At 39.9% G+C, this 22,526-nt stretch overlaps 3 protein-coding genes across 4 annotated transcripts in view; 1 reads left to right on the plus strand and 2 right to left on the minus strand.

Annotated features, from left to right (window-relative positions):
- The window catches only part of cdin1 (CDAN1 interacting nuclease 1), a 541,570-nt gene that overhangs the window by 116,772 nt on the left and 402,272 nt on the right, over positions 1-22,526 (plus strand). The gene's annotated exons all lie outside the window — the stretch shown is intronic.
- On the minus strand, positions 5,297-11,877 carry gjd2b (gap junction protein delta 2b). The gene is made up of 2 exons (XM_008399791.3): positions 11,388-11,877; positions 5,297-9,943 (listed from the first exon to the last, which is right to left on the minus strand). The coding sequence occupies exons 1-2, from the start codon at positions 11,456-11,458 to the stop codon at positions 9,100-9,102; spliced, it is 915 nt and encodes a 304-aa protein (XP_008398013.1). The 5' UTR covers positions 11,459-11,877; the 3' UTR covers positions 5,297-9,099.
- Positions 14,585-19,029, minus strand: LOC103458759 (actin alpha cardiac muscle 1). The gene is made up of 7 exons (XM_008399792.2): positions 18,784-19,029; positions 17,938-18,076; positions 17,398-17,722; positions 16,759-16,920; positions 16,281-16,472; positions 14,948-15,129; positions 14,585-14,865 (listed from the first exon to the last, which is right to left on the minus strand). The coding sequence occupies exons 2-7, from the start codon at positions 18,064-18,066 to the stop codon at positions 14,722-14,724; spliced, it is 1,134 nt and encodes a 377-aa protein (XP_008398014.1). The 5' UTR covers positions 18,067-18,076; positions 18,784-19,029; the 3' UTR covers positions 14,585-14,721.

Raw genomic sequence — 22,526 nt, forward strand, 5'->3', positions numbered from 1 at the left:
CAGTCCAGCCTGAGCCAGAGCAGCTCTACAACGACAGGCTCTATGCAAAACCTCTCCAACAGAACAGTATAATTCAAACCGGCTATTGTTGTTCCATCCATGTAGCAAACAATGCAGCGAAAGTACATTAAAATACGTGATTGGAACATGCTAAGTTGAACTCACCAGCCCTGCATTGAAACATGGTAATGAAAGCACCAGCAGCACCACATTTGGTTGTATGTTTGCATATCATGTTATGGTTTTTGCTTCCTAACTCATCTGAATTGAAGTTTGACTGAATTTACTTTTACGTAACTTGATCCAGACTGACTGGACATGTGCGACATTGTTTTGGTCACGGTTGTTGCGAATTCATATTGCGAAGATAAAATCAAAACTAAAAATTGTGATAGTGTAAAAGTAAAACACGTGACGGGTCATCGTCTCTTGGATCATTGCCTAATAACTGTAAATTATATAACTCCAATGAGCTACCTATCATCATCATTCATGTCATTCTTTATCTTCAGTTGCCGTTAGATCTGGAGTTATGAACTCAGATTACTTTTGAACAAAGTATCTACATATGTCTACAGTTTACAACAAAATAGATTTTTTTTTCAAAATTGACATACTTTGATTTTAGTGTAGTAAAAAAGTCCAATATATGCAATTTAAAAATGCTGTGATCTGAACAGATTGGGACACCTCTACCATTCCCATGTTATGCACATTACGTTGCTTACCTATGTATAAGCTGCTATTTCTATACTATTCGATGTTAAAAAGTTTAATCATGCTTGCTAAGAAGAGGGATGTAAGGAGTTGCACATACAAAGCCGTTTTTTTTTTTGCATAGTAATTAGATCAGCTAAAGTCATTAGAAACAGACCTCCACAATGTAGACTCCATCTGTTAGTATTGACTCTAGATTACCATTAAGCCATTTTTCATTCTGCACAATCAGTCGCCTCAGGCTTCAGTACAGTATCTCCTCCTCTAATGTTCACAGCCTAGAGGTGTCTTCAAGTCACCCCTCAAACAGAATAATTTGCTTTCATTATTTAAATTTTTTATTCATTTCTCTTTCATTCTTTCTTCTTTTTTTTTTTTTTTTTGCTTCAGCAGCTTTCAAATACAACTTGCAAAAACATGTTATGGAATCCTGTCAACATTACATTTGATCCTAATTACAAGCAGGCATAAAAAAAAAAAAAACTCAAGAATGATTCACGCGGCCGACACTTTGCGCAGTGGGATTGATTTTTAATGATCAGGTGAAATTTTCTACACGCATTTCAGGTCGCTCACAGCTAAGACGCTTTCTGGCACACGGAGTGGGATCTCTGGCGTGTGGGAGGAGGTGTCATGTGGGTGTGTGACTCCGGACGGCTTGAAGGGAGGGTCGAAGATAGGATTTCTCAGTCTAATTAACGCCTCAGCAACAACAGCAGCATACGTTTCTGCACAGATTTTTCCCAGCAGCTCTGTTTTTTCACCCCCATTTGAAAAAAGCTGACAAGGAAACAGCGCAGCATGCATGCTTTAAGGGACGTTAGAAAATGAAGGAACACATGCATGTGAATGCTGCATATTCGGCCACAGCATTGTGTTTGTAGTTAAATGTCAACATGCAAACTGGGGCTTCTTCGCTACCACCAGCATCATGTTGCCAATTTCCAGGACGGATGAAGACTTCACTGACTTTTGTTGTTTCACTTACAAAGAAGTGACAGAAAAGAGCAAAAATGATCAAAACTGAAATAGTTTGGGCATCTGCTAAAGATGGATCTTAATCATGATCAAGAAGAGATGTTGGGAAAAAAACAACTAAAAACATCCCAGTACATGACGATACCTAATAAGTATTTCAATATTTTAAAATCTTGTTATATTTTGTCATGTTACAACCACAAGTTTCAATCTGTTACATGACTTACAAAAGATTTTGCAAGCGCATGAGTGGATGGCAAGTGTTTTTAGATGACAGAAAAATGTTACAAATGTGAATTTTAGACCAGTAGCAGGTGTTTGATTTCATTCGTTATTCTTCTGGATATTCCAAACATTCAATGTTTTAAGCAATTTGCAGTCACTTCACAGATAAAACTTACTCACAGCACTCAACAGACAAAGTGCGTGAAGCGCCGCCTGCTTCTGTTCTGCCCTTGGCCCTAAAACGACAACTTTCGCCCCTGCTGCGGTTAGCAAAATGTCACTTTCCAGGATAAGTGTCAGAAGAAAGGGCTGAGGGTATCATAGTGAGTGTGTTCCACCCACGTTGTGAAATCCTAGGTTTCCCCTGGCATATACATTTGAATTCATCCTTCAAAACAAAGATGGTATATGTTCCTTTGTTTTTTGCTTTCCATTTGTTTGCATAGAAAAAGCTTTTTTTCTTTTTTCTTGTAAAGCAGCAGCCTTCCCACTCATCTGGCTCCTATTCAAGCAACTTAGTCTTTTATTTTGCACCCGCAAAATTCCCATACGAGTCTCATCTTTTGTCTCTGAGTGCACAGTAGTGATTCACAAGCTTTTTCATGTGCTATGGCATTTCAGTGCAGGTAATGTATATGTCTGTTATTAAAGTAAATCTTCTGTCTGCCTTAGCCGTCTTGCACTCTGCTGCACTGCACCTCGTACATCGAGTGCAAGTCCAACTGGCCGGCGTACAGCTCTGTGTCCAATTAGGACTTGCCAGCCGCTGATTTTTATTGGCTGTGTAATGGTGCAGAACTTAAACATTTATCAGGGTCGATGGGCCACATGTAGCAGCTACAAGCTATTAGGGGACTCAGAGGAGGTGAGCGAATGTGAAAAGTTTTAGCAAACTGCGAATATTCAAATGAACTGTCATCTGTAGGAGATTAAAATGTCCCAAGGAAGAAAAATAAAAATATTCAGGGTTTTTTTTGTCCATTAAGAGACAAGTTTTTTTTGTAAACTTCTAAATTTGAAGAAAGTAGTCATAAAAACTCTCATTATTCTGTGATTTAGCAAATAGAAATATTTTGGTCAACCTAATTGACCTAAAGTAGTGAACGTTTAATCAAATCTAATGTTTGTTTTACGAGGAGCAATGATCCATCTGTGTCTGTTTACAGTGGATGTGAATGTCTGCTTTCAACTGCGTGAAGGAGAAATAGCGTCTGCTCCTCTTTCTGATGGTCTAATAGATTCACCCAGACTGATTCAATCCCTAATCTCCCGAAACCTGCCTGGCAAATAAAAATAGGAATTCACATTCATCACTTTTTAGGTTTGGGTGCATTGTGTCCTCAACCAGGTGCTGACTGTCCCACTGCGAACCTCTGTTTGACAAATCTGAGTATAATCCACTAATGTTCTTAATCCGGGGGGGCACATTAAAAAATGGATGAGAAATTAATCTGCTGTCAGGTCTGTCAGGTATATTCTGTCAGTGCTGGTGCTTATTTTCAACCGATTCCTTCTGGGTGAGCCAATGCGACCTAAACACCCGACCAAAAATCAGTCTGCCAAATCCCTCAGGACACCCTTTTGTCAAATGTTCTCTTCTCTGTCCTTTTGTCCTTGTCTCGGAAAGATTTCATAAAAGCTGATGAATTTTGAAAACAAAGCAGCTGGAGCACAGATGAAATAAACAAAACAAACAAACAAAAAAAAGAAGTTAGCTCTTCTGTGTCTCTGAGCTGCTTTGAAGCACAGCGGTGAGGAGGAAGAGAGTAATTGTGGCTTCAGATAAAAGGTCTATTTTCCAGCTGCCCTGGCAGACAGAGGTTGAAACTTGCTCCCACTGTGTAAATGCGTTTCTGTGTCCTCCCCCACAAGGTCTCAAACATCAAGTGTGTTTTGTTTCAGTGTTTGCCATATCTTTCTGTGCCATGCCATTCTGTGCATATGTCTTGCCATAAACAGACTAATTTCATTCCTTCCGGCTGGGTGGATCAAAAAAGACCCATAGTTTGCTGGGGGTTTTTTTTTCTTCTCTTTTTTTTTTTTTTGCTTTCCCCCTTTCAAGCTGTAATCTGTGCAAAAGGCTGAATTAAAGCGGGGCTCCCCCTGAAGGAAGCCCTCTCTGTTAAGATTAGAGAGAAGGTGAGAGAGGAAAAACGGGAATGATACGCCTGCTGTGCTGCAAAGGGATTGCTGGATGAACTGTCAGGTGAAAATTCTGAAGGTTTCAAGGAAAAAGTATGCGCAAAAAAAACAGTTGAAGTTTTAAAAAGTTTGGTTATGTGCAGAAAAAAAAGTTATTTTAATATAATACGATTTAGAAGCACAAGTGAAATTAACAGAATAAATTAATCTTAACTTGTAAAATTGTTGTGTCGGCAGAACAATTTTTTGCAATGTAGTTCTCAGTTGAAAACCTTGACATTTTTCTGCTCATTGCTTCTTGTCAAAAGGCGCCGCATTTACCAACCAAGCACAACACCTTTTGATGACGACTTCTTAAGATTTTTATCTTTGCATTCTTTTCCTGCCCTTCATTGTGTTCAGGATTCTACAAGCCCAAAGTTGTGGAGTTGCATTTCCAGCAGTTGTCCTGACGACGCCATGCTCCACATCAGCAGCTCAGAGGCCTTCACAGAACAGCTGTGCTTAGGGATTTGGTTGAAGAGTTAGGTGACTTCTGAACATAACTGGTGGCACAAATTTTTTATTTGAGGGGTATCATGTTACACGTGTCTGAATACAAATACGCAACATTTATTTTATAACTTTTGAAGACTATCTTTTCCAACCAGCCAATCCTTCCATCCATATATTAATTTGGCTGGTCGATGACATCACTTGCTCCAGAAATACATTGCAATTTGTGATTATATTCTGACAAAATGTGTATAAGCCTGGACAGGTCATCAGTGAATGCTGACACGTAGCTGTGCTCACACCCTTAAGGCAACTGAATCCCCAGTGAATCTGGGCCTGAGAAAAGAATCTGGAGTATCCTGAGGAAAACAAAATGCAATGTGAACAATGGAAATGCAAACTTTCCACACAGAAACTACAACCAATGACCTTGTAGCAGTGAAGCAAGCATCCTGACCAGCTTCCCACTTTAGTGCACTAAATAAGATTTGTCAACCTGGAAAAAAGGCAGCACCTCTATTTGCTACCCAGCAGAAAAGACCCAAAGTTTATCCCAGTGTGTTATGACCTGCTCTCCACATTGTCCTGAAAGGAACAAAAGGGACTCACAATATTATTTGTTAAGCTTAGTTGTCCACCTTTCTAGTTCCTATAAAAAAATATACAAATTGATCAGATATCTTATGCTTATTTTTTTAGGTTTGCTGTGTAAATGACACAGTGCACCTCTTTTGCTTCATTTTCTGTATTAACAGTTGTTTAAATTAATTTCAGTTTTTTTTTTTTTTCTATTTGCCTGAACTTTGTTTGAAGCCATTCTGTGACAGATTTACTTTCACGTGTCTGGTCCGTGGTCCTGCGGCACCACCCAACTCCCACAAGACAGCCGTCCGGATGACATTCTGTCAACAACGTCTGGAATTTATTTCCTTCTCGTTGAAGGCCAGCTGTAAAGACCCAGAGGCTGCTCTAAATCATTATGCTCCTGCCACCATTCTTCACTACTCCACTGATATTTTAAACTTAAAGTTTAAGCAGTTCACAAAATATTTACCTAGAGGCATGGTGGAGTCAAAGTGCTTTTGGCTTGCTTCTGGAAACCCGAGATGTGAGAGGCAAACTCCTGGACGCTTGCTGTGTCATACATTGTGCCCTTTATATATTTTTGTAATTTTTCTCTTAATATGGTAGGAATCTTATTTTGACCTAGTCATGCTCAACAGCCAATAGACCTCATTGTGGTAGAATCAGTTCATAAAACTCCAAGTGGAAACCTTTGATGTATTCTCAAGTATTTCCAACAGATGTCCTGTAGGCCAGGGGTTACATTGGTGCTAAAAAAAAAAGGAAGCTACTGCAAATACCCACATTTAATAGAAAATGGGAAAACAGTTGATTTTAAATAAAACTCAAATGCAGATGCAGTCTGTCTGTTTTTTTTTTTTGGTTTGTTTTTTTTTTTTTGTTTCTTTGCTTACTGTGCCTCATTTTTCAAAATTCTGCTCATTTTGCTACTTCAGCCTCTTCAAACCAACACCTGTCAGATTATATTTTTGAAACTTAAAAGCTAATAGTCCTACTCTTGGCTTTGATCTCTGCTGACCGGAAAATAACCTTACACCTTCCTGAAAGTCAGACAAGAGACCTTTATCTTTAGTGATAGGGTATCTGGAGTGTCTTAGGTGGCATTTTTAAGGTTTGTCCCTGTTTATGCTTATTTTGGTGCCTGTTTTAAAAAAGAAAATCAACTTTCAATGCATTTAAAACACAATATGAATACTTTAATATGATAGTTTGCATTTAAGTAATTCGATTCTAAAACACTCCTTCGAATTTACTAATTGGTCAGATAAATAAAGCTGGGCTTGTTCCATTGTTCACATTCTGAATATTCTTATTCAGAACATGAACAATGGAACAAGGTACTTTTCTTTTGTACATCACCTAATAATGGGAAGATCTCTTTTAATGTGTTGATTTTTTTTTTTTTTACCTCTTTTGACCTGTAAAATATAAATCGATTTAACTGGGAAGACGGTCTGTAGGCGACTTGCCTCTCGTTTTCATCTTGTCATATCAAAATTGTTTACAGCCCTTTTGTACTGCAGTGATTAAAGTTTCCAAGGCATTCAGAAAAAAAAAGTTTCATTTTTGAAATAACTCCTCGATCACATTCTTTGTTTGATCTCTTGATTTTCATGCATGCATAACTGGTTTCAGAAAATGTCCCAACAATTTTGCTACTGTACAAATCCATTTGAGTGTTTCAGAGAAAAAGGCTGAGAATAAACAAGAACTAGAACAAGAACGTTCTGGTTGAGCTCCGGATAAACAACCTAATTTTGTGAGAGTAACGTACTATTCTTGAAACTGTAATTTTGTTCCACTGCATCCCACCGTAGGCTGTTGAATTCATGGCTAATGAGGATGACAGGGTGCTGGTTCACAATGACAATAATTAATAGGACTGCTTTCGTCTTCTTTTCTTTTTGAGTTCACGACAAAATCTCTGGTCCCTGCTGAGCTGGAGATGGATGTGCAGGTACAGCTGCTCTTTGATTTCTCCCAGCTTTGCAGAGTCATCTTTGTGAGGCGGGTGGGGAGGGGTGGGCAGTGGAGGCGGGCGGGGAGGGAGATGGGCGTAGAGATGCCGTCCTTCCTCCAGAACAACTATCAACAGCTTCAGATTTTTCATTTCATCTCCAAAGGTCTTCATTTCTTTCTCACATCTCCCCCAACCCCTCCTCCCTTTTTTTTGTCTTTTTTTTTTGCGGTTATACAGCTGAACACGTTGTGTCTTATTATTTCTCCCCATCTTTTGTTTCTGACCTTCACAAGTAGCACAACGCCCTCTCCTCCTTTTGTTCTGGCTGCCTCCTTTGTCAAATTAAAGACGATGGGATGAGCAAAGTGCACGTATTCAGAAGCATGATTAGCTGTTTGTTATCCCTGTAGAGTAGAGCACATTAATGTCACACTAACAGCCTGTGAATGCACATTTAAGAACTGGCGCTGGTTTAATGCACGCTGCGTTATCTCAGAGCAAAAGTATTGATGTGTCTCAAGGAAGCAGCAGTGGAATTGCAACACATTGCAGAGTGGTGAGATTCTGCACCAGGTGTGTCCTGCAGTAGTGGGTGTGGCTAACATCTTCACTGCAGCAAGACACAACTTCCACCGGATACCTCTGTGATGAAAAGAAGCCACAGCAGGGAACACAAAGTACCGCACCGCACACGTTTCTGGTGTACACGAATCCCATTTTTATTTTCCACAGAAAAAAAAAGATGTGTTTTTTTTTTCTTCTTCTTCTTCTTTTCTGGTTCAGAAGGTTACATTTAAAACCATTCTATGAAAAACTGTAGCACCGGAGCAGATTGTAATTGCCCATTCTTTGACAAAAATTCAACTTTGTGCTTTTTCTTTTCAGATTTGATCAGCTGTGATTGGAGGGAGTCTTATCTTTTTTTTTCTTAAAAAAAACTAGCACTTCATTTCTTTTCCCAGACATTTCCCAAAAAAATAAAAGACAGGAAAAATAAAATCTGAATATCTTAATTTCTTCAGTCAAACCACAACAAATACATTTGGAGCAAACAAAAAAAAAATAAAAAATTGGCCAGTATTGAGCATAATCCAAGCAAGGAATCAGCTTTCATGATTATTACTATCATCAGATATTTATATATTTATATATTTTTATATATTTATATATATATATATCCATATATTTATAATTTATATAATGTCTATGTACAAGTATGGCACTTGATTACACGAAAAAGCAAGAAAATAAACACAAATAAAAGCAGTGGGCGCTTTGGTGTGTCTTAAATTAAGGAATTCACAGACGTTAGCGTTTTTTGCAGCAAATTCACCAGATACTATTTTGCAAGTTATAGCTATAAAGCAATGGAATGGTTACATATGTTAAGGTCAGTGGTGCAACACAGGCAACAAAAACAAACAAGAAGAAAGAGTTGACCAAGCTGATGTATTTTAGCTAACCACTTAAGATTTATATTTATATATGTATAATGGGTATATATAAATCTGGTAGGAATATGCTATATTTTCCCTGTTTAATGGTGCCATATAAAATAAATATTGGTGGAGAAAAAAAAATGTCAGCACATTTGGATACTATCAAGCTCTCATGTGTTCACCTCTTTTAGTGCAAGTTTCTTCTTCTTCTACTTCTTCTTCTATTTCTTCTACTACCTCTTCTTGTTCTTCTTCTACTTCTTCTTTTGCATTTGCTCTTTACAAGTTCAGCCCAAGAAAGAGTAAATCTGCGAACACTTCGACATGGTCTCCACGTTTTAAGTAAAAAAGTTGCATCAGTGCATTAATAAAATAAGTAAAAGTAAACCAACGTGTGATCCACGTTCGTCTTGAAGTCCATAAAATGTCACCAAATCAAACAGAAAGTAAATAAAGTAAATAAATAAATATGCCCACTCTTTAAAGTCATGACACAAGTTTTAGGCGTGCGGAGCTGTCCATCATGTCCATCATGGGTTGATTTTTTTTTTTTTTTTTTTACACGTATGCAGAGTCACTGGACTGCGTGCGGCCAAAGTTGGGCACGCTCATCCTCGGCAGGTCCTTGTTTCTGATCTCATAAATGGACTTCCGTCGGGCTTGCACGCCCCGCACGGCCGTCTTGATTTTCCTCCAGCCCAGGTGATTGAGTTCGGCCAGGTTCAGCACCACGCAGAACCCGCTGACCGCGAACATGAAGACCAGAAACACGGTCTTCTCCGTGGGTCTGGACACGTAGCACTCGACGTCTTTGATGCAGGGGTAGCGGTCACATTCGTACACGGACGGGACGTTGAACCCGTACAAGAAGTACTGGCCCACCAGGAAGCCTATCTCCAGCGCGTTTCTGAACACCACCTGGATGATGTAAAACCTGGAGATGCCCTCCTGACGCCTCATTTTGGACTTTGTAGTCCTCATGGCCGAATTCGGGATCTCCTTCACCTCCAAGCAGTCCGGCTCGGCTTCTTTGGTGGAGTTCTCAGTGTTCTGGAGTACTCCGTTCACAATGGTGTTCTTTATCTTTTTGCTTTCGTCTCGCTTCAGAGAATCTTGATCCTTATCCAGCGTCAGGTAGACCGTGGAGTACCGCCGCTCCTTCTGCTTGGCCGACTGGTGCACAGAGTACGTGATAAAGCAGAGGCTAGGCGTGCACACCATGATGATCTGAAAAACCCAATATCTAATGTGTGAAATGGGGAATGCCTTGTCGTAGCATGCCTGGTTGCAGCCCGGCTGTAAGGTGTTACAAACAAACATGGTCTGCTCGTCATCATAGACAGTCTCTCCAACTATCGCTACGATTAGAATCCGGAAGATGACCACCACTGTTAGTAGGATCCTACAAAGCAAGAAAACAAAAAAACACAACAATGTGAAAAATATGTGCAGTATACGTCGTTAGTGTGGACGCGCTCGGAATTCGACCCAAGAGATGCTGCCCGGTGCTGAAACAGGGCGCTTTAAAAAAAAAAAAAAAAAAGAAAGGTTCTATGCAATAAATGTCGAAAGCAAACCAAAGATATGTAAAAAGAAAACAAAAATGTGTATAAAATAAATAAGTGATGTGTTCAGTGTATGGGTGTTTGGGATTTAACTTAAGGAGCTGTTCATGGCTGAAACAGGGCGCTCTGGTTAATGAAATGTGTCTTTGCAACAACGCAAAACGTAAAGCAAACACAACGATGGAGAACATGAGAGTCCGACTTTCATTTGGGGATTTGTGCCCTGCCGAAGCAGGATCCCCTCCGAGACGAGATAGGAGTTTCTTAAAATGTAATGTCGTGTCTTTTGATCCTAGAAACCAAGCAAACAAAACGTTTTTGGAAAAATGTGCGAGTCGTTGGTATTCCGCGTTAAAAGCGCCCGGTTTTAAGTTAGGACATTGTCAAATGCTGAAACGGTACACTGTCAGGCAAAAAAAAAAAAAAAAAAAGTGCTTCTTTTAAGTTCATATTTGTGTTTGTGAGCCTATAAAGCAATCAAACAAACATAACCATGTGCCACTATGTGTTCAGAGCAGATGTCCTGTAGCTGCGCCGGAGCGCTCGGATTTAATTTAGGGAGCTGTCCAGTGCTGAGACGGACGCTCTGCGAAAAATAAATAAATAAATGAATAAATAAAAAAATAAATGTGTTTCTTGCTAGAATACAAGCAACGCAATGTGAAAATATATCTTAACTATTTGTTCAGTGTGGGAGCGCCTTTATGCAATTTTAAGGAGCTGTCCAGTGCTGAAACTGGACGCTTTCTGAGAAATGCGTTTCTTACGACGAATGTGATTTAATGATCATGACACGTCAGCAATCGACGTTGCTGTGATTGTACCTGTGTGAGCATGCTAATGAAATGAGGTGATGTCTCCTTCTTGCCACCCTCCTCTGAGGGCATTACCACCACTCACACTCAACGACCAGCCACCAAATGAATGGACGGATGAATGATCACACGAAAAGGCTACACATGAATTTTAAGTTTAGGCTGTTTGACTTTGCAGCACCATCCCAGGTTCCTAAAAGACAGCTGTCATCTGAGTTGAGCTGTCTCGTTTAGGAGGAAGACAAAAAGGAAGCAAAAAAAAAAAGAAGAAGAAGAAGAAGATCTGGGGAACGAGACAAGAAAAATCCACAACACAGACACGAAGCACCACTGGACACCACGGTACAGACGATCCTGGAGCCACAACACAGAAACGGGGGACTGGGGTGCCATGCTAAAGACGATCCTGGAGGCTGCTGCGTTTCTTCGGTTTGTTCTTGTTTTTTTTTTTTGTAGATCATCTTACCTTCCTATCATAGTAGAGTGCTGCTGGACAGCAGCCTCCAGGAGCCTCTCTAGTATAGTCCATTCCCCCATTTCTGATCATCCGGAGGAGACGACGATACAAGGGCACTCTGGTCAAATCCCTCCAAAGAAAAAAAAAAGCACCCGGCTTAATTTCCCCGCACGGCCTCTGTCTGCCTCCCGATGTTCTTACACTCCAGAGCGTCCAAAATCAAGCTAAAAAAACGCATCCGTCACTGGATGCTCCTATACCGTCCCCGTCCCCCCCTTCTGTCTCTCTTCGCGCTATCTGGTTGGTTATGAGCTGAGAGCGCAGCGCCAGTGAGCGTCCTGCTGTGTGTGCCGAGCGCTCCCACAACGCTGCCACACTGTTCCTTGTCATGAGACTCCGAGGGCTGATTACTGTAAGCCCTCCTATTTTCGATCTTCAGATCAGGTTGATTGGCTGCGCGCTGTGTCTGGATGGAGGCAGGTTGGATTTAATGTCTTGCACCGTTAATCCGCCTTTAAGTAGTATGCCCCCCCCCCCCCACACACACACACACACATGCACGCATACACAGGCACAAACACACACACACGCGCACGCACGCACGCACGCACACGCACACGCACAAGCACACACACACAACCCTCTTCTTTGCGTCACGTACACAAAGACAACTCGGTGTAGCTCCACCTGGAGTGCCAGGGGTTCTGAGTTTTGTTGTTTTTTTTTCATTAGGTTTTTTAAGGTTTTGGATCAGGTTCTGTACATCCTGCTCTGACCTGGATTGTTAAGAGTTGCACAGTCTCAATTGTCTCCACCGAGCTACTGAAACTGTCTTGATCAACATATTGTGAAGTGGTAGAGAAATTGCTTTCAACATTTTTTTTAAACCAATAAAAATCCTAAGAGTGTTTTGTATTTGTATTCAACTCACATGAACCAGAACTTTGTGGGCTACAGTTTGTTTTTTGGGGGGAGGGGTGTCTCTTCAAGCTTTACACACCAAAAAAAACAACAAAAAAAAAACACTCAGTTTTGAAATCTTTGCACCAATTTCCATTCCTGCTTGCGCTTTAACATATGCATTTAATTTAGTCTTAACTATTTCATCATAACTAATGTGTTTAAATGCATTGAACTCATCTTTAACCCAACTGCTTTAAACTGGTTCTCAGCCAGTATTGCCCCATATTTAGCTCCATCAGTCTTTCCATCAATGCTAAACCAGCTTTTCTATCTCTACTCAAGGTAAACATGTTCACAGCATGATGCTGCCACCACCGTGTGTCACCATTGGAATAGTGTGGTTAGTACTGTGGGAGTTGTCTACCACACATTGTGCAGTATGATGTTGATTGCTACATAATCTGACCAGAGCAGACTCTTTCGCATCCTGTTTCCCTTACAGCTTTGTTGCTGATCAAAGCAACAAGCTTTGATCAGGATAATTTGTTGTCTAAGTTTCACTAATAAACTGATGGGCTGTATTTCATCGTGAGACTAAAACTGGTCGAATACTCGTGACATGTTGGCTGTCAGTACAAGGCATCGCATCGCTGGAAAATGAAATAAATGTTACAAGTCATCAGTCAGGAAGGAGAATTGTTCTTTAAAAGTTTACTGTAAATGGGAAATTGTTTATCAAGATTTTGAGTTACTTGTGCAAAAAAAAAGTAACACAAGCAGCAAAATGCACCGTTAAAAAATGTGCTGCTTTAAGTGATGGCTATTGACGTTTATATACCAAAATATAGAAGTCTTCTTCATATGTTTACAACTAGTATACCTATAAAATACCTATATGCAAAATTCTCCTTTTAAATCACTATGAAACTTTTAAATCAACTGGTGGGAAAGTTATCTTGGGGCCGCCATTCTTTTTTTTTTTCATATATATATATGAAAAAAAATATATATATACATATATAGTTCTATTTTTACTCAACATTTGGAACCCATGGAGTCGGCTCTCGGCTAAATGGAGCCTCTCCTCTCTTTCTGGTAGAGAAAACAGCTCCCTCTTTTGCCCAGAGGTATCCCTCCCTATGTCACAGGCTGTTGGCCCGGATGGCAGAGCTGTTGTTTCCACCTCGAGCGAAGATGACGCTGTGGATACAGTGACAGAGTGAAAGTACCATCCGAGTTGTTAATCGCTTTATGAAGCGGTCTGCCTGCCTGCCTGCCTGCCTCTCTGCGTCTCTCACTGAAGTCTGAAAATAGAAGTAAAATATGATACTTTGCTCCATATAACACCCAGATATTGTAACTTGTCACGCTGCACTGGGCTTACTCTAATGAAGTGTGCATTCAGTGCGCTTGTCTTTTCACTGCAGGTTTAGTTGGACCATCCGTCAGCTCTTGTATTTAAAGCTCATCAAGTTTGTAAAAAGCCGCGTTGTTAAACTTTCGTTTGTAAGGGGCTTTTGATTAAAGCACCTGCCAGATGTATGAAAATAAACCTAAATTGAACTATGGAAAAACTAGATTTTATGTGATGAGTCCCCCTAAAATTCAGTTCAAAAGAAAAACATAATCTGGTGTATCGTCATCTCTCCATTAGAAACAATCTATGATGTTCGTATTTTGTGACACATGCATAAAGTTTTGAAATGCCAGCAAAGTTTACTTTCATATCAGATTTAATTCTATTACTAATGTGGAATCTATGAAAAGGGAGGCTTTCTTTTTTTAAAGACAGGCTTTAATTTGAAAGGTCAAACTTTCAGATCACTATAAAACCTACTTTGTGTATAATTCTATTTTTTTAGCTTTATTTTTAAAACCTTAGAATACCTGGTTTAAACCCTTAAGAAATTTAGACTATTCTTTAATTGGAATTTTGAAACCTATCTATGAATCATTACAATTGAAGTAATAACAATACAAATATTATCATATTAATAACAGCATTATTAACTGCAATCATAATTCTAAGCATCATTATTGTTCAGAATATTAAGAGTAATTCTATTATTGCTGCCATTGTTCGGTTTCTTATTTGCTTTGTTCAATCCGGGGTTAGGGGTCACGTGACCCGGTGTTGTCGCTGAATGAATGTTTCTCATGAGGTGGCTGATCCTCTTCTCTCGCTGTAATCTTTTCTAATTCAAATCTTCAATAACCTTTACTCAGCCATCACGTGAGGAAAGGACAGAGCTCAGAGAGCCTCTGCTGTCCAGGGTCAAGAAAGAAACAAAGAAACAAGCAAACAAATTCTTAAAAATGATTTATTCTGAAATATATACATATCCTGTTATAAATTCCAAATACATAAACATAGTCTTGGACAAGATATAAATTGCTGGGAAGATAATAGAGGATGGTTGGAGAAAGAAAATAAAGTTCCTCAGAAGCACTTCCTGTGGACTATAGAGGGTCCGGCCTCGTCATATTCCTCCTTACTGATCCACATCTGCTGGAAGGTGGACAGAGACGCGAGGATGGAGCCACCGATCCACACAGAGTACTTCCTCTCAGGGGGGGCAATAATCTAAACCAAAAACACATTTTATGATGGTGTGAACCTGCCCGATATAATATGTAACAAGACATTTTGCAGAGAGTTGAATTACCTTGATTTTCATGGTGCTGGGGGCCAGGGCAGTGATCTCTTTCTGCATGCGGTCAGCAATACCAGGATACATGGTGGTCCCACCGGAGAGGACGTTGTTGGCGTAGAGGTCCTTACGAATGTCGATGTCACACTTCATGATGGAGTTGTACGTAGTTTCATGAATACCAGCAGACTCCATGCCTGTGAATGGAAACAGATGAGTGTATTTTGGAATCATCTGTTGCAAGAAACACGCCACCATCAGCTGTCGGAACAGGTGCTGAATGGGAGAGCTCCACTAACAGTTGCCAACATAAATCAGACGGCTGCTTGTATTGTCACGAGACGGCATTTCTGAGGTGCATAACCTGTGATCTTTGATGAAAACAAAGATCACAGAATCCTATGAGTGTAAAGTTCTGAAAAACTAACATTTAGCATTACCTCTTCAAATCTCATTCAGATCTTTGGCACAGATGCCTCATTTTTCTAGGTGTCTAATGAAGAATCACTTTAGAATTAGGTATGTAAGGAAATCTCACACCAGCTCAGACCTTACATGGATTAAAAAACAAACAAACAAACAAACAAACAAACGTTTTGCTTCTGAACCTCCTTGATCATTGATGGAGAAAATATAGTTTTCTACTCAGAGCACCATTGTTTGGGATGCATGTGACTGAAATACAAGCGAGTTAGCTGCATTTCAGTCAGTGGGAATAAACACTCCCCAGTGGTTGTTCATGCTGAAGAGCTACTTTAGTGTTTCTGAAAGCAGAAGGATGAAATCATCTCTTTTGCAAAATTGTACATAATTAGACATGTGACTTGTCAAATGAACACTAACCAGAGATATCTCAATACAGCTTAAGACTGATTTATTTTCCTCTTTGTGAAAACTAACGAAGAACATTCTCAACTATTTTTGGCCACGAGGGTCACCTCGGATAGAGACATCTGTGTTGTGAAAAGCACAGATTATGGGTGTTTCTAAATACATTTTGTTACTTGTAAAATCTCTAGCTAGAAAGCCAGTTGTTCCTAAAACTGTATTGAAATCAAGGTGTCCATTCACCATTCATTTTTATTTTCAGATTACTTGCATTATTTTTTTGTTGAGAAAAATAGAGTAGAGAGAGAGGGGGGTGGGGGGTGACGTGGCTTTGTGATGGGAATGGGTATGTTTGGTTGCATATGGGGCAGAAGAAAATGGGTTTCCAATTCATAGTACAAGCAACAATTTCTAAATTATTATTGCTAAGCCACTCACTTTGTTCACTATTCAGCCGATCACAGAATATATAGGTGATATTAATGTGGGTGTTTGGATGTTTGAGTGCACCTTTACACACCGATAAAGGAGGGCTGGAAGAGGGTCTCTGGGCAACGGAAACGTTCGTTCCCGATGGTGATGACCTGGCCGTCGGGCAGCTCGTAGCTCTTCTCCAGGGATGAAGAGGAGGCTGCGGTGGCCATCTCGTTTTCAAAGTCCAGAGCCACGTAGCAAAGCTTCTCCTTGATGTCACGCACAATCTCACGCTCAGCTGCAGATACGCAGACGTTGGTCGTTTTAAAAGTTGTCCGAAAATTATTAATCATTATTTAAATACTCTAGCTATTAAACAAGTAAAGCTGAAAAGATTTCATCGTTTTTTAATCTTCTTCAAAGAGCATACAACATTTTATTAAGATAATTCATTGAACAGTTAAACTATTTTTATTTAGAATTTATTTTATTTGGCCATTTTTGTTCATCTAGACTGTTTAAATATGATGCCTCATGTGGTCATCCACTACATCTGTTGTAGTTTCTTTGTAATTGAGACTCACCAGTTGTGACAAAGGAGTATCCTCGCTCTGTTAGGATCTTCATGAGATAATCTGTGAGGTCACGACCAGCCAAGTCCAGACGCATGATGGCATGAGGAAGAGCGTAACCTTCATAAACCGGCACGTTGTGGGTTACGCCATCACCAGAGTCCAGGACAATACCTGAATCCAACAACCAAAGTTCATAGTCATATTTCATTTCACAAATCACTGTCTGTCTTTTAAAGGATCGTTAATCTTGTACCCATCTTTGTCTGTTGCATTTATGTATGTCATGTTTATTCAGTGGACATATTTTAAATGTTGAAGCAGCAATCGTCAAATGCTGTCCAGATTCCATGTAAAACACAAAATAAAAAAAAAAAATGAATAAAAGTTTTAATTCGGATACCAACATCAGGACTATTAACCAGCTGTGACATACATCCATATTCCTTCAGAGCTTATACTGCGCACATCAGGAGAGTGCATCCAGTTCAATCTAACAAGATGAGGAAATAAACAATTAAATGTCAAATAGCCGAGGAAAGCTTCGGCGCCAACAGTGCCCCCTGGGTTATGCTGCCCTGGGAGGTGAGCCAAATTCCTCATGTCAGAAGTGTCTGTGAATAAAAAGCACAGCTGAAAATTCAGTCATACCTGTGGTTCGCCCTGATGCGTACAGCGACAGCACGGCCTGAATGGCCACATACATGGCGGGCACGTTGAAAGTCTCAAACATGATCTGAGTCATCTTTTCTCTGTTGGCCTTTGGGTTGAGAGGGGCTTCAGTGAGCAGGGTGGGATGCTCCTCGGGGGCAACCCGCAGCTCGTTATAAAACGCGTGGTGCCAGATCTTCTCCATGTCGTCCCAGTTTGTGATGATGCCGTGCTCGATGGGATACTTCAAGGTCAGGATACCTCTTTTGCTCTGGGCCTCATCTCCGACATATGAGTCCTTCTGGCCCATACCAACCATGACTCCCTAAATATGACAAACATGAGAAATATGGAGTGATGTGTTTGAGTCCTCATGATGCGAAACAAAGCCATGCTTCATTGTGTGAGCACGGAAATGAGAACTATGCGTGGATTACGAACTTGTTTTGCACAACTTTACTAGTTTCTGCTGTGTAATTATTCAAGTTATGACTTTTTCTTTTTTTTTTGTCTTTAAATATGTTGAATAGTTTTCTTTACCTGGTGACGTGGGCGACCAACGATGGAAGGAAACACGGCTCGTGGCGCATCATCTCCCGCAAACCCGGCTTTCACCAGACCCGACCCGTTGTCACACACCAGAGCAGTGGTCTCTTCGTCATCACACATCTTGTCAGCTCTGAAACACAAAGGGCAGCTTGTAGCCACAATTTAGCCAACCGGAACAGAACCATGCTTGTGATTTATAGCTCTACTTTCATCAGCGATAGCCATCAAAGGACACAAAGGGTTGTTATTGTAGAAACAAAAGAAAACGTTGGATTTAACGTATTTGTTCAGAATCCAGATCTGAAAATTCAAACAGAATAACAGAAAACATTTCCGCATCTTAAGAACATCTCTTTTAAATCTTAAGTAGCATTCACATTCTTTGGGGGGGAACTTGTTTTAGCTTTCATTAGCTTTAAAACATATTCATCGCAATGCATACAACTGAGCATCTTAAAAATCAGACTTTGTCTTATGAAGCTATATAATGTATTAGTTTTTCTTTTTAATAAAGATTACTTATGAAATCCACCATTTGACATTTGATAATATGATTTGTTGAGATGGACCAGTAGAAGACTACTTAAAAAAAAGACTAGAGTATAAGAGGCTGGTATTTGTCAGTCTTTTAAGTGTTTAAAGCCTTCAGCCCTCAGGTCAGTACAAGATGTTCCAACGCAGTCAGAAGATCGCAAGCAGGCTAACTGAAAGTGGAACCAGTGCCATTTTGTATTAAAATCCATCACCCACTTTATCGTAGCAAAAAAAAAAAGAAAAGAAAAGAAAAGAAAACAAATATATAATCATTTAGTGCGAGCCAGTCGTGTTGATACTCACCAGATAAGTAAGCAGGGGCCGGACCCTGAGTACGAAAACAAGAGGTATTGAGATGTCATGGCCAGACAATTTATACCACGAAGTTAGGCCCTGGAGGCCAAGTAGTGTGACCCCCATCTCTATATTTGGAAGCCAATTGCCCCCATTGTCAACAACCGCTCCATGAATGGCATCACTAGGAAAGGGAACTCCCCAGTGGACATCTGCGCCTGCAAACCATATATGGAAGAGGGCAACGACAATGACAAACCCGCCTTTGATCTTTTACCTACTGATGAGTCATTGTATCATTACTGGGAAACCTCAGTGTGTCCATGATAGGTAAGTTATAGTCACATGTTTCTAATTTCCATTTCATATTTTTGTAATAGTCCAGAAATTTTTTGTCTTTATATAAATCATGGAGAATAAACTTACCAGAGCAAGCTAAGAAGCTTCTGAACATGAAACCTGTAGTAAATCCGTTGCTTTGTTTTTTGTTTTTTTTTTTAGTTTTTGTCTTTGGTCTGATAAGACACATGTGAGCTGACAGTGCCAAACAGAGAGACCACTTGTTCCTCCAGCTGCTGTCAGCAGACGATTGACTTGCCCCCCAACTGCCACCCCGTGCCCATTTTGATTTTCTGCAAACACAGGGAAGCTTACATGCAGACAAAACATCCCTTCTCTGCTGCAGTGTGATTTCGGCTTCAGCCCAGAACAGTTTTGGTTCTACAATGACATCGATGTGCATGCATGTATTCCACAAGCAAGTGTGTGGGTTATATGGGCTTATGTCTGGACAGGCCAAAGGGATTCTGCAAGGAAATTTACTCACAAAAGAAATCATAGATTTCCTTACTATGAGCCAAGGGCCAGAGACAAACCCATAAACATTTACAAATGTAATTGAGACAAAAGACAATTCTACAAAAAAAATTTATTTGTTCACAATAGTTAAAAATTGTGTAAAAAAAAAAAAAATCCAAATCAATTATTATTTTACATCAGAAAAAAAAAAATCCGGAAAGTGGAGCCACAGGTTGCAGACCTCTGATTTATACTGTAAGTATGGCAAAATGTGTAAAAAAAAATAAAAAAATGAAGGGGTTTATATTTTTGCAAGATAATATAACTCAAGCTGAAATTTACTGTAGTATGGCTTTAATGTGACACTGGGTAAATATAACAGATTTTCTATAATTACAGACCTCCACAGGTGAATCAACAGCAACCTTGGTAGTGTTTATTGTTTGCAAGTTCCCAAGTCTGAGTAAAAAAAAAAGGAGCATCTCATGTAGTGACACGGCGCATATTCTTTCCTTAATCCCACACAGACGGGAAAGGAGAAGACACTGAAAATGACATTGCCGGTTTACTCGCATCAGACAGAGAGCAAAACTCTGAAGGCTGTGAAATAACACTGGCTAAAAGCAGTGGATGGTCCCTCCACAAGGAGGACACGACAAAAGGGCACAGCGAGCCATGAATCATATGCTGCTGTCAACCGACCCCGAGCCATAACCCTCCACTGTGTGACTCTTTGTTTGGCTCTTATGTAATGAATTTTAGGCAGTGGTCTGCTTTAAGCGTCCTTTTGCCCCAGTATTCAAATATTCCTAACTTTTTTTTTTTTTTACCATAGATCATTTAGGGCTACGTATGGAGAGAAACTGTCTTTTAACTTGTTATTGAGTTTATTGTGAAAGCTAAAAAGGACAACGGAATTTTTATTTTTTTATTTTTTTGGCCTTTTCTGCAGATTTTAAAATTCAAACTGCACAATAAAACCAATAACAGACACAAGAAAAAAAAACGGGGGGCATATTGTCAGAAAATGTCTCTCTGTTCCCAGTGACCAACAGAGGTGTGAAACTGCCTGTGTTAAACTCGGAGGTTTGTACAGGGTCGGTCAGATCGTCTCGTAGTGTTACTTTCACTCTATCGTTTGCTACTGAGATTAAATCACTGTGGCACAATCGCAGTGAGTCTCACGAGCCCTCGGGAGATCAGCTTCATTACTCAGCAGAAGAGATGAGATAATAAGGAACAAACTGTCGAAAACAAAAAGCATATTGATTGTCTATGGGAATTTTGCGTCTTAATCAGAGGGAAAAAAGCCATTCCAAGAACCCCGAGGGGAAGTCATTTGCAAGGCTTTGTGCTCTAGTCAATAACATGCAGACATATTGGAATGTGCCTGTACCAGACGGTGGCATTTAAGTTGTCCATCAAAAACTCACTCAATACTAATGTTCTGTAAGGCTTTTCTTTTTTTTTTTTTTGTATTATTTCAACTTGTCTGCTTCTTTTGTGATGGTTGGGGGGCATTTAAAGGTCAGAGCAGATGGAAGGCATGGAACACGCTCTGTGGAAACTGGGCTCCCTTGTTCTGGTTGCTACAATAAATAATGAGTGACAAGCTGTTGGCTTTTCCTAAAGTCTTGCATGAGGTACCTCAAAGGAGTGCGAGGCTCACGACTCTGCAAACATTGACGTGTAAAGTAAGGCTATCTCTAAATGCAGGGAAAGCGATGTTCGTTTTCAAATGAATGCATGGTTTTTATGTTTTGATGATTATTCAGACATGCCACATACTTTTTGTTGACCACATGAGTAAAGGAGAGCTGGTTTTAGATGAGATGTCACATTGCAACCACAGTTTTAAAAGTATTTTATTGGGTATTATGTGGCAGACACAACTGTACGGTGAAAGAAAAAGCATACAAACTAAAAATCTGAGAAGTGCAGTATGCATTTTGTATTAAGTCCCTCCTAGACATACTGTGTGGTATTATGAAACATATGCATTTCAGGAAAAAGACCACTCCTACTACTCCCAGTCCAATACCTTGTTTTTTTTTTTTTTCTTTCACCTCCCAATAACCCAGAGGAGTTCAGGTTTGTCCAGCTTCTTGGAGAATCGAAGTGAATTTTAGCCAAATGAATATCATCAGAGTTCTCCCTCTTTCTCCTAAATACGACTTTGAGACAGTGTGGTGAATGTCAATGACTCCAGTTTCAGAGATTTTCAGAGAGATTCTATTGAGACTATTGATCATATCTGCAGATTAGAAAATAGTCAGACCTGGATTTGACTTGTAAAATAGGGCAAAGTTTTCTAAGAAAAAGAAATAAAATAAAAATAAAAACATAGATAAAATGTAGCTTAATGTCAGTCAACTGACAATTCATCAATGGGGCGATTATTTTTTCACCATAGCAACTTTTTATAAGTCAGATGATTGTCATCATCAGAAAGAGGATCATTTCATGCACATTTACCTTATTATAAAGCAAACAGTCTGCTGACTGCGTTAAACTGAATGGTTTCATCTGCACCCTAGCCATGTCTTTACTGAAACGACAATTTGGTGACGGGAGGGAAAAAAAAATAGTTAAAATCGGCAGTTGCTATAAACTTTGCACAGCAGTTTAGAACAATCTGAGCAGCCAGAAACTGTAAGATTTACTAACCCTGTCACTTGTGTTGCTCCAAACTCTTTGGCGATGGCTTGTGAATGTAATTGGGTGAGGTTTCTGAGCAGTATGTGGCTAATTGAAATGGGAGATCTACTCGTGTCGTTCCTTCTCTCTGCCTCTGAGGTCTCCTCGCAGACAGGACAACGTCAAACCTTTTTCATGGTCAGTCTCAGACTTTGATGAAAAATTTACCAGCTTGCCTCTCTTTAATTCTCTCAGTTCGGTGCTGTCATCTTGGCTCCAAGGCCTCCCTCCTGTGCCCTCTGCAAAGGCTTTTGGGA

The sequence above is a fragment of the Poecilia reticulata genome, chromosome 22, assembly GCF_904066995.2.
Source record: "Poecilia reticulata chromosome 22, P_reticulata-male-v2, whole genome shotgun sequence".
Lineage (NCBI taxonomy): Eukaryota > Metazoa > Chordata > Actinopteri > Cyprinodontiformes > Poeciliidae > Poecilia > Poecilia reticulata.

Excerpts from the sequence above, each read along its gene's own strand:
- gjd2b (XM_008399791.3), bottom strand. The coding sequence starts at position 11,458 with ATGGGGGAATGGACTATACTAGAGAGGCTCCTGGAGGCTGCTGTCCAG. Across the intron at positions 9,944-11,387 it reads CACTCTACTATGATAGGAAG|GATCCTACTAACAGTGGTGG; the intron begins GTAAGATGATCT and ends CTTGCTTTGTAG.
- LOC103458759 (XM_008399792.2), bottom strand. The coding sequence starts at position 18,066 with ATGTGTGATGACGAAGAGACCACTGCTCTGGTGTGTGACAACGGGTCG. Across the intron at positions 15,130-16,280 it reads CTTCCAGCCCTCCTTTATCG|GCATGGAGTCTGCTGGTATT; the intron begins GTGTGTAAAGGT and ends TTCCATTCACAG. Across the intron at positions 14,866-14,947 it reads CCAGCACCATGAAAATCAAG|ATTATTGCCCCCCCTGAGAG; the intron begins GTAATTCAACTC and ends TTTTTGGTTTAG.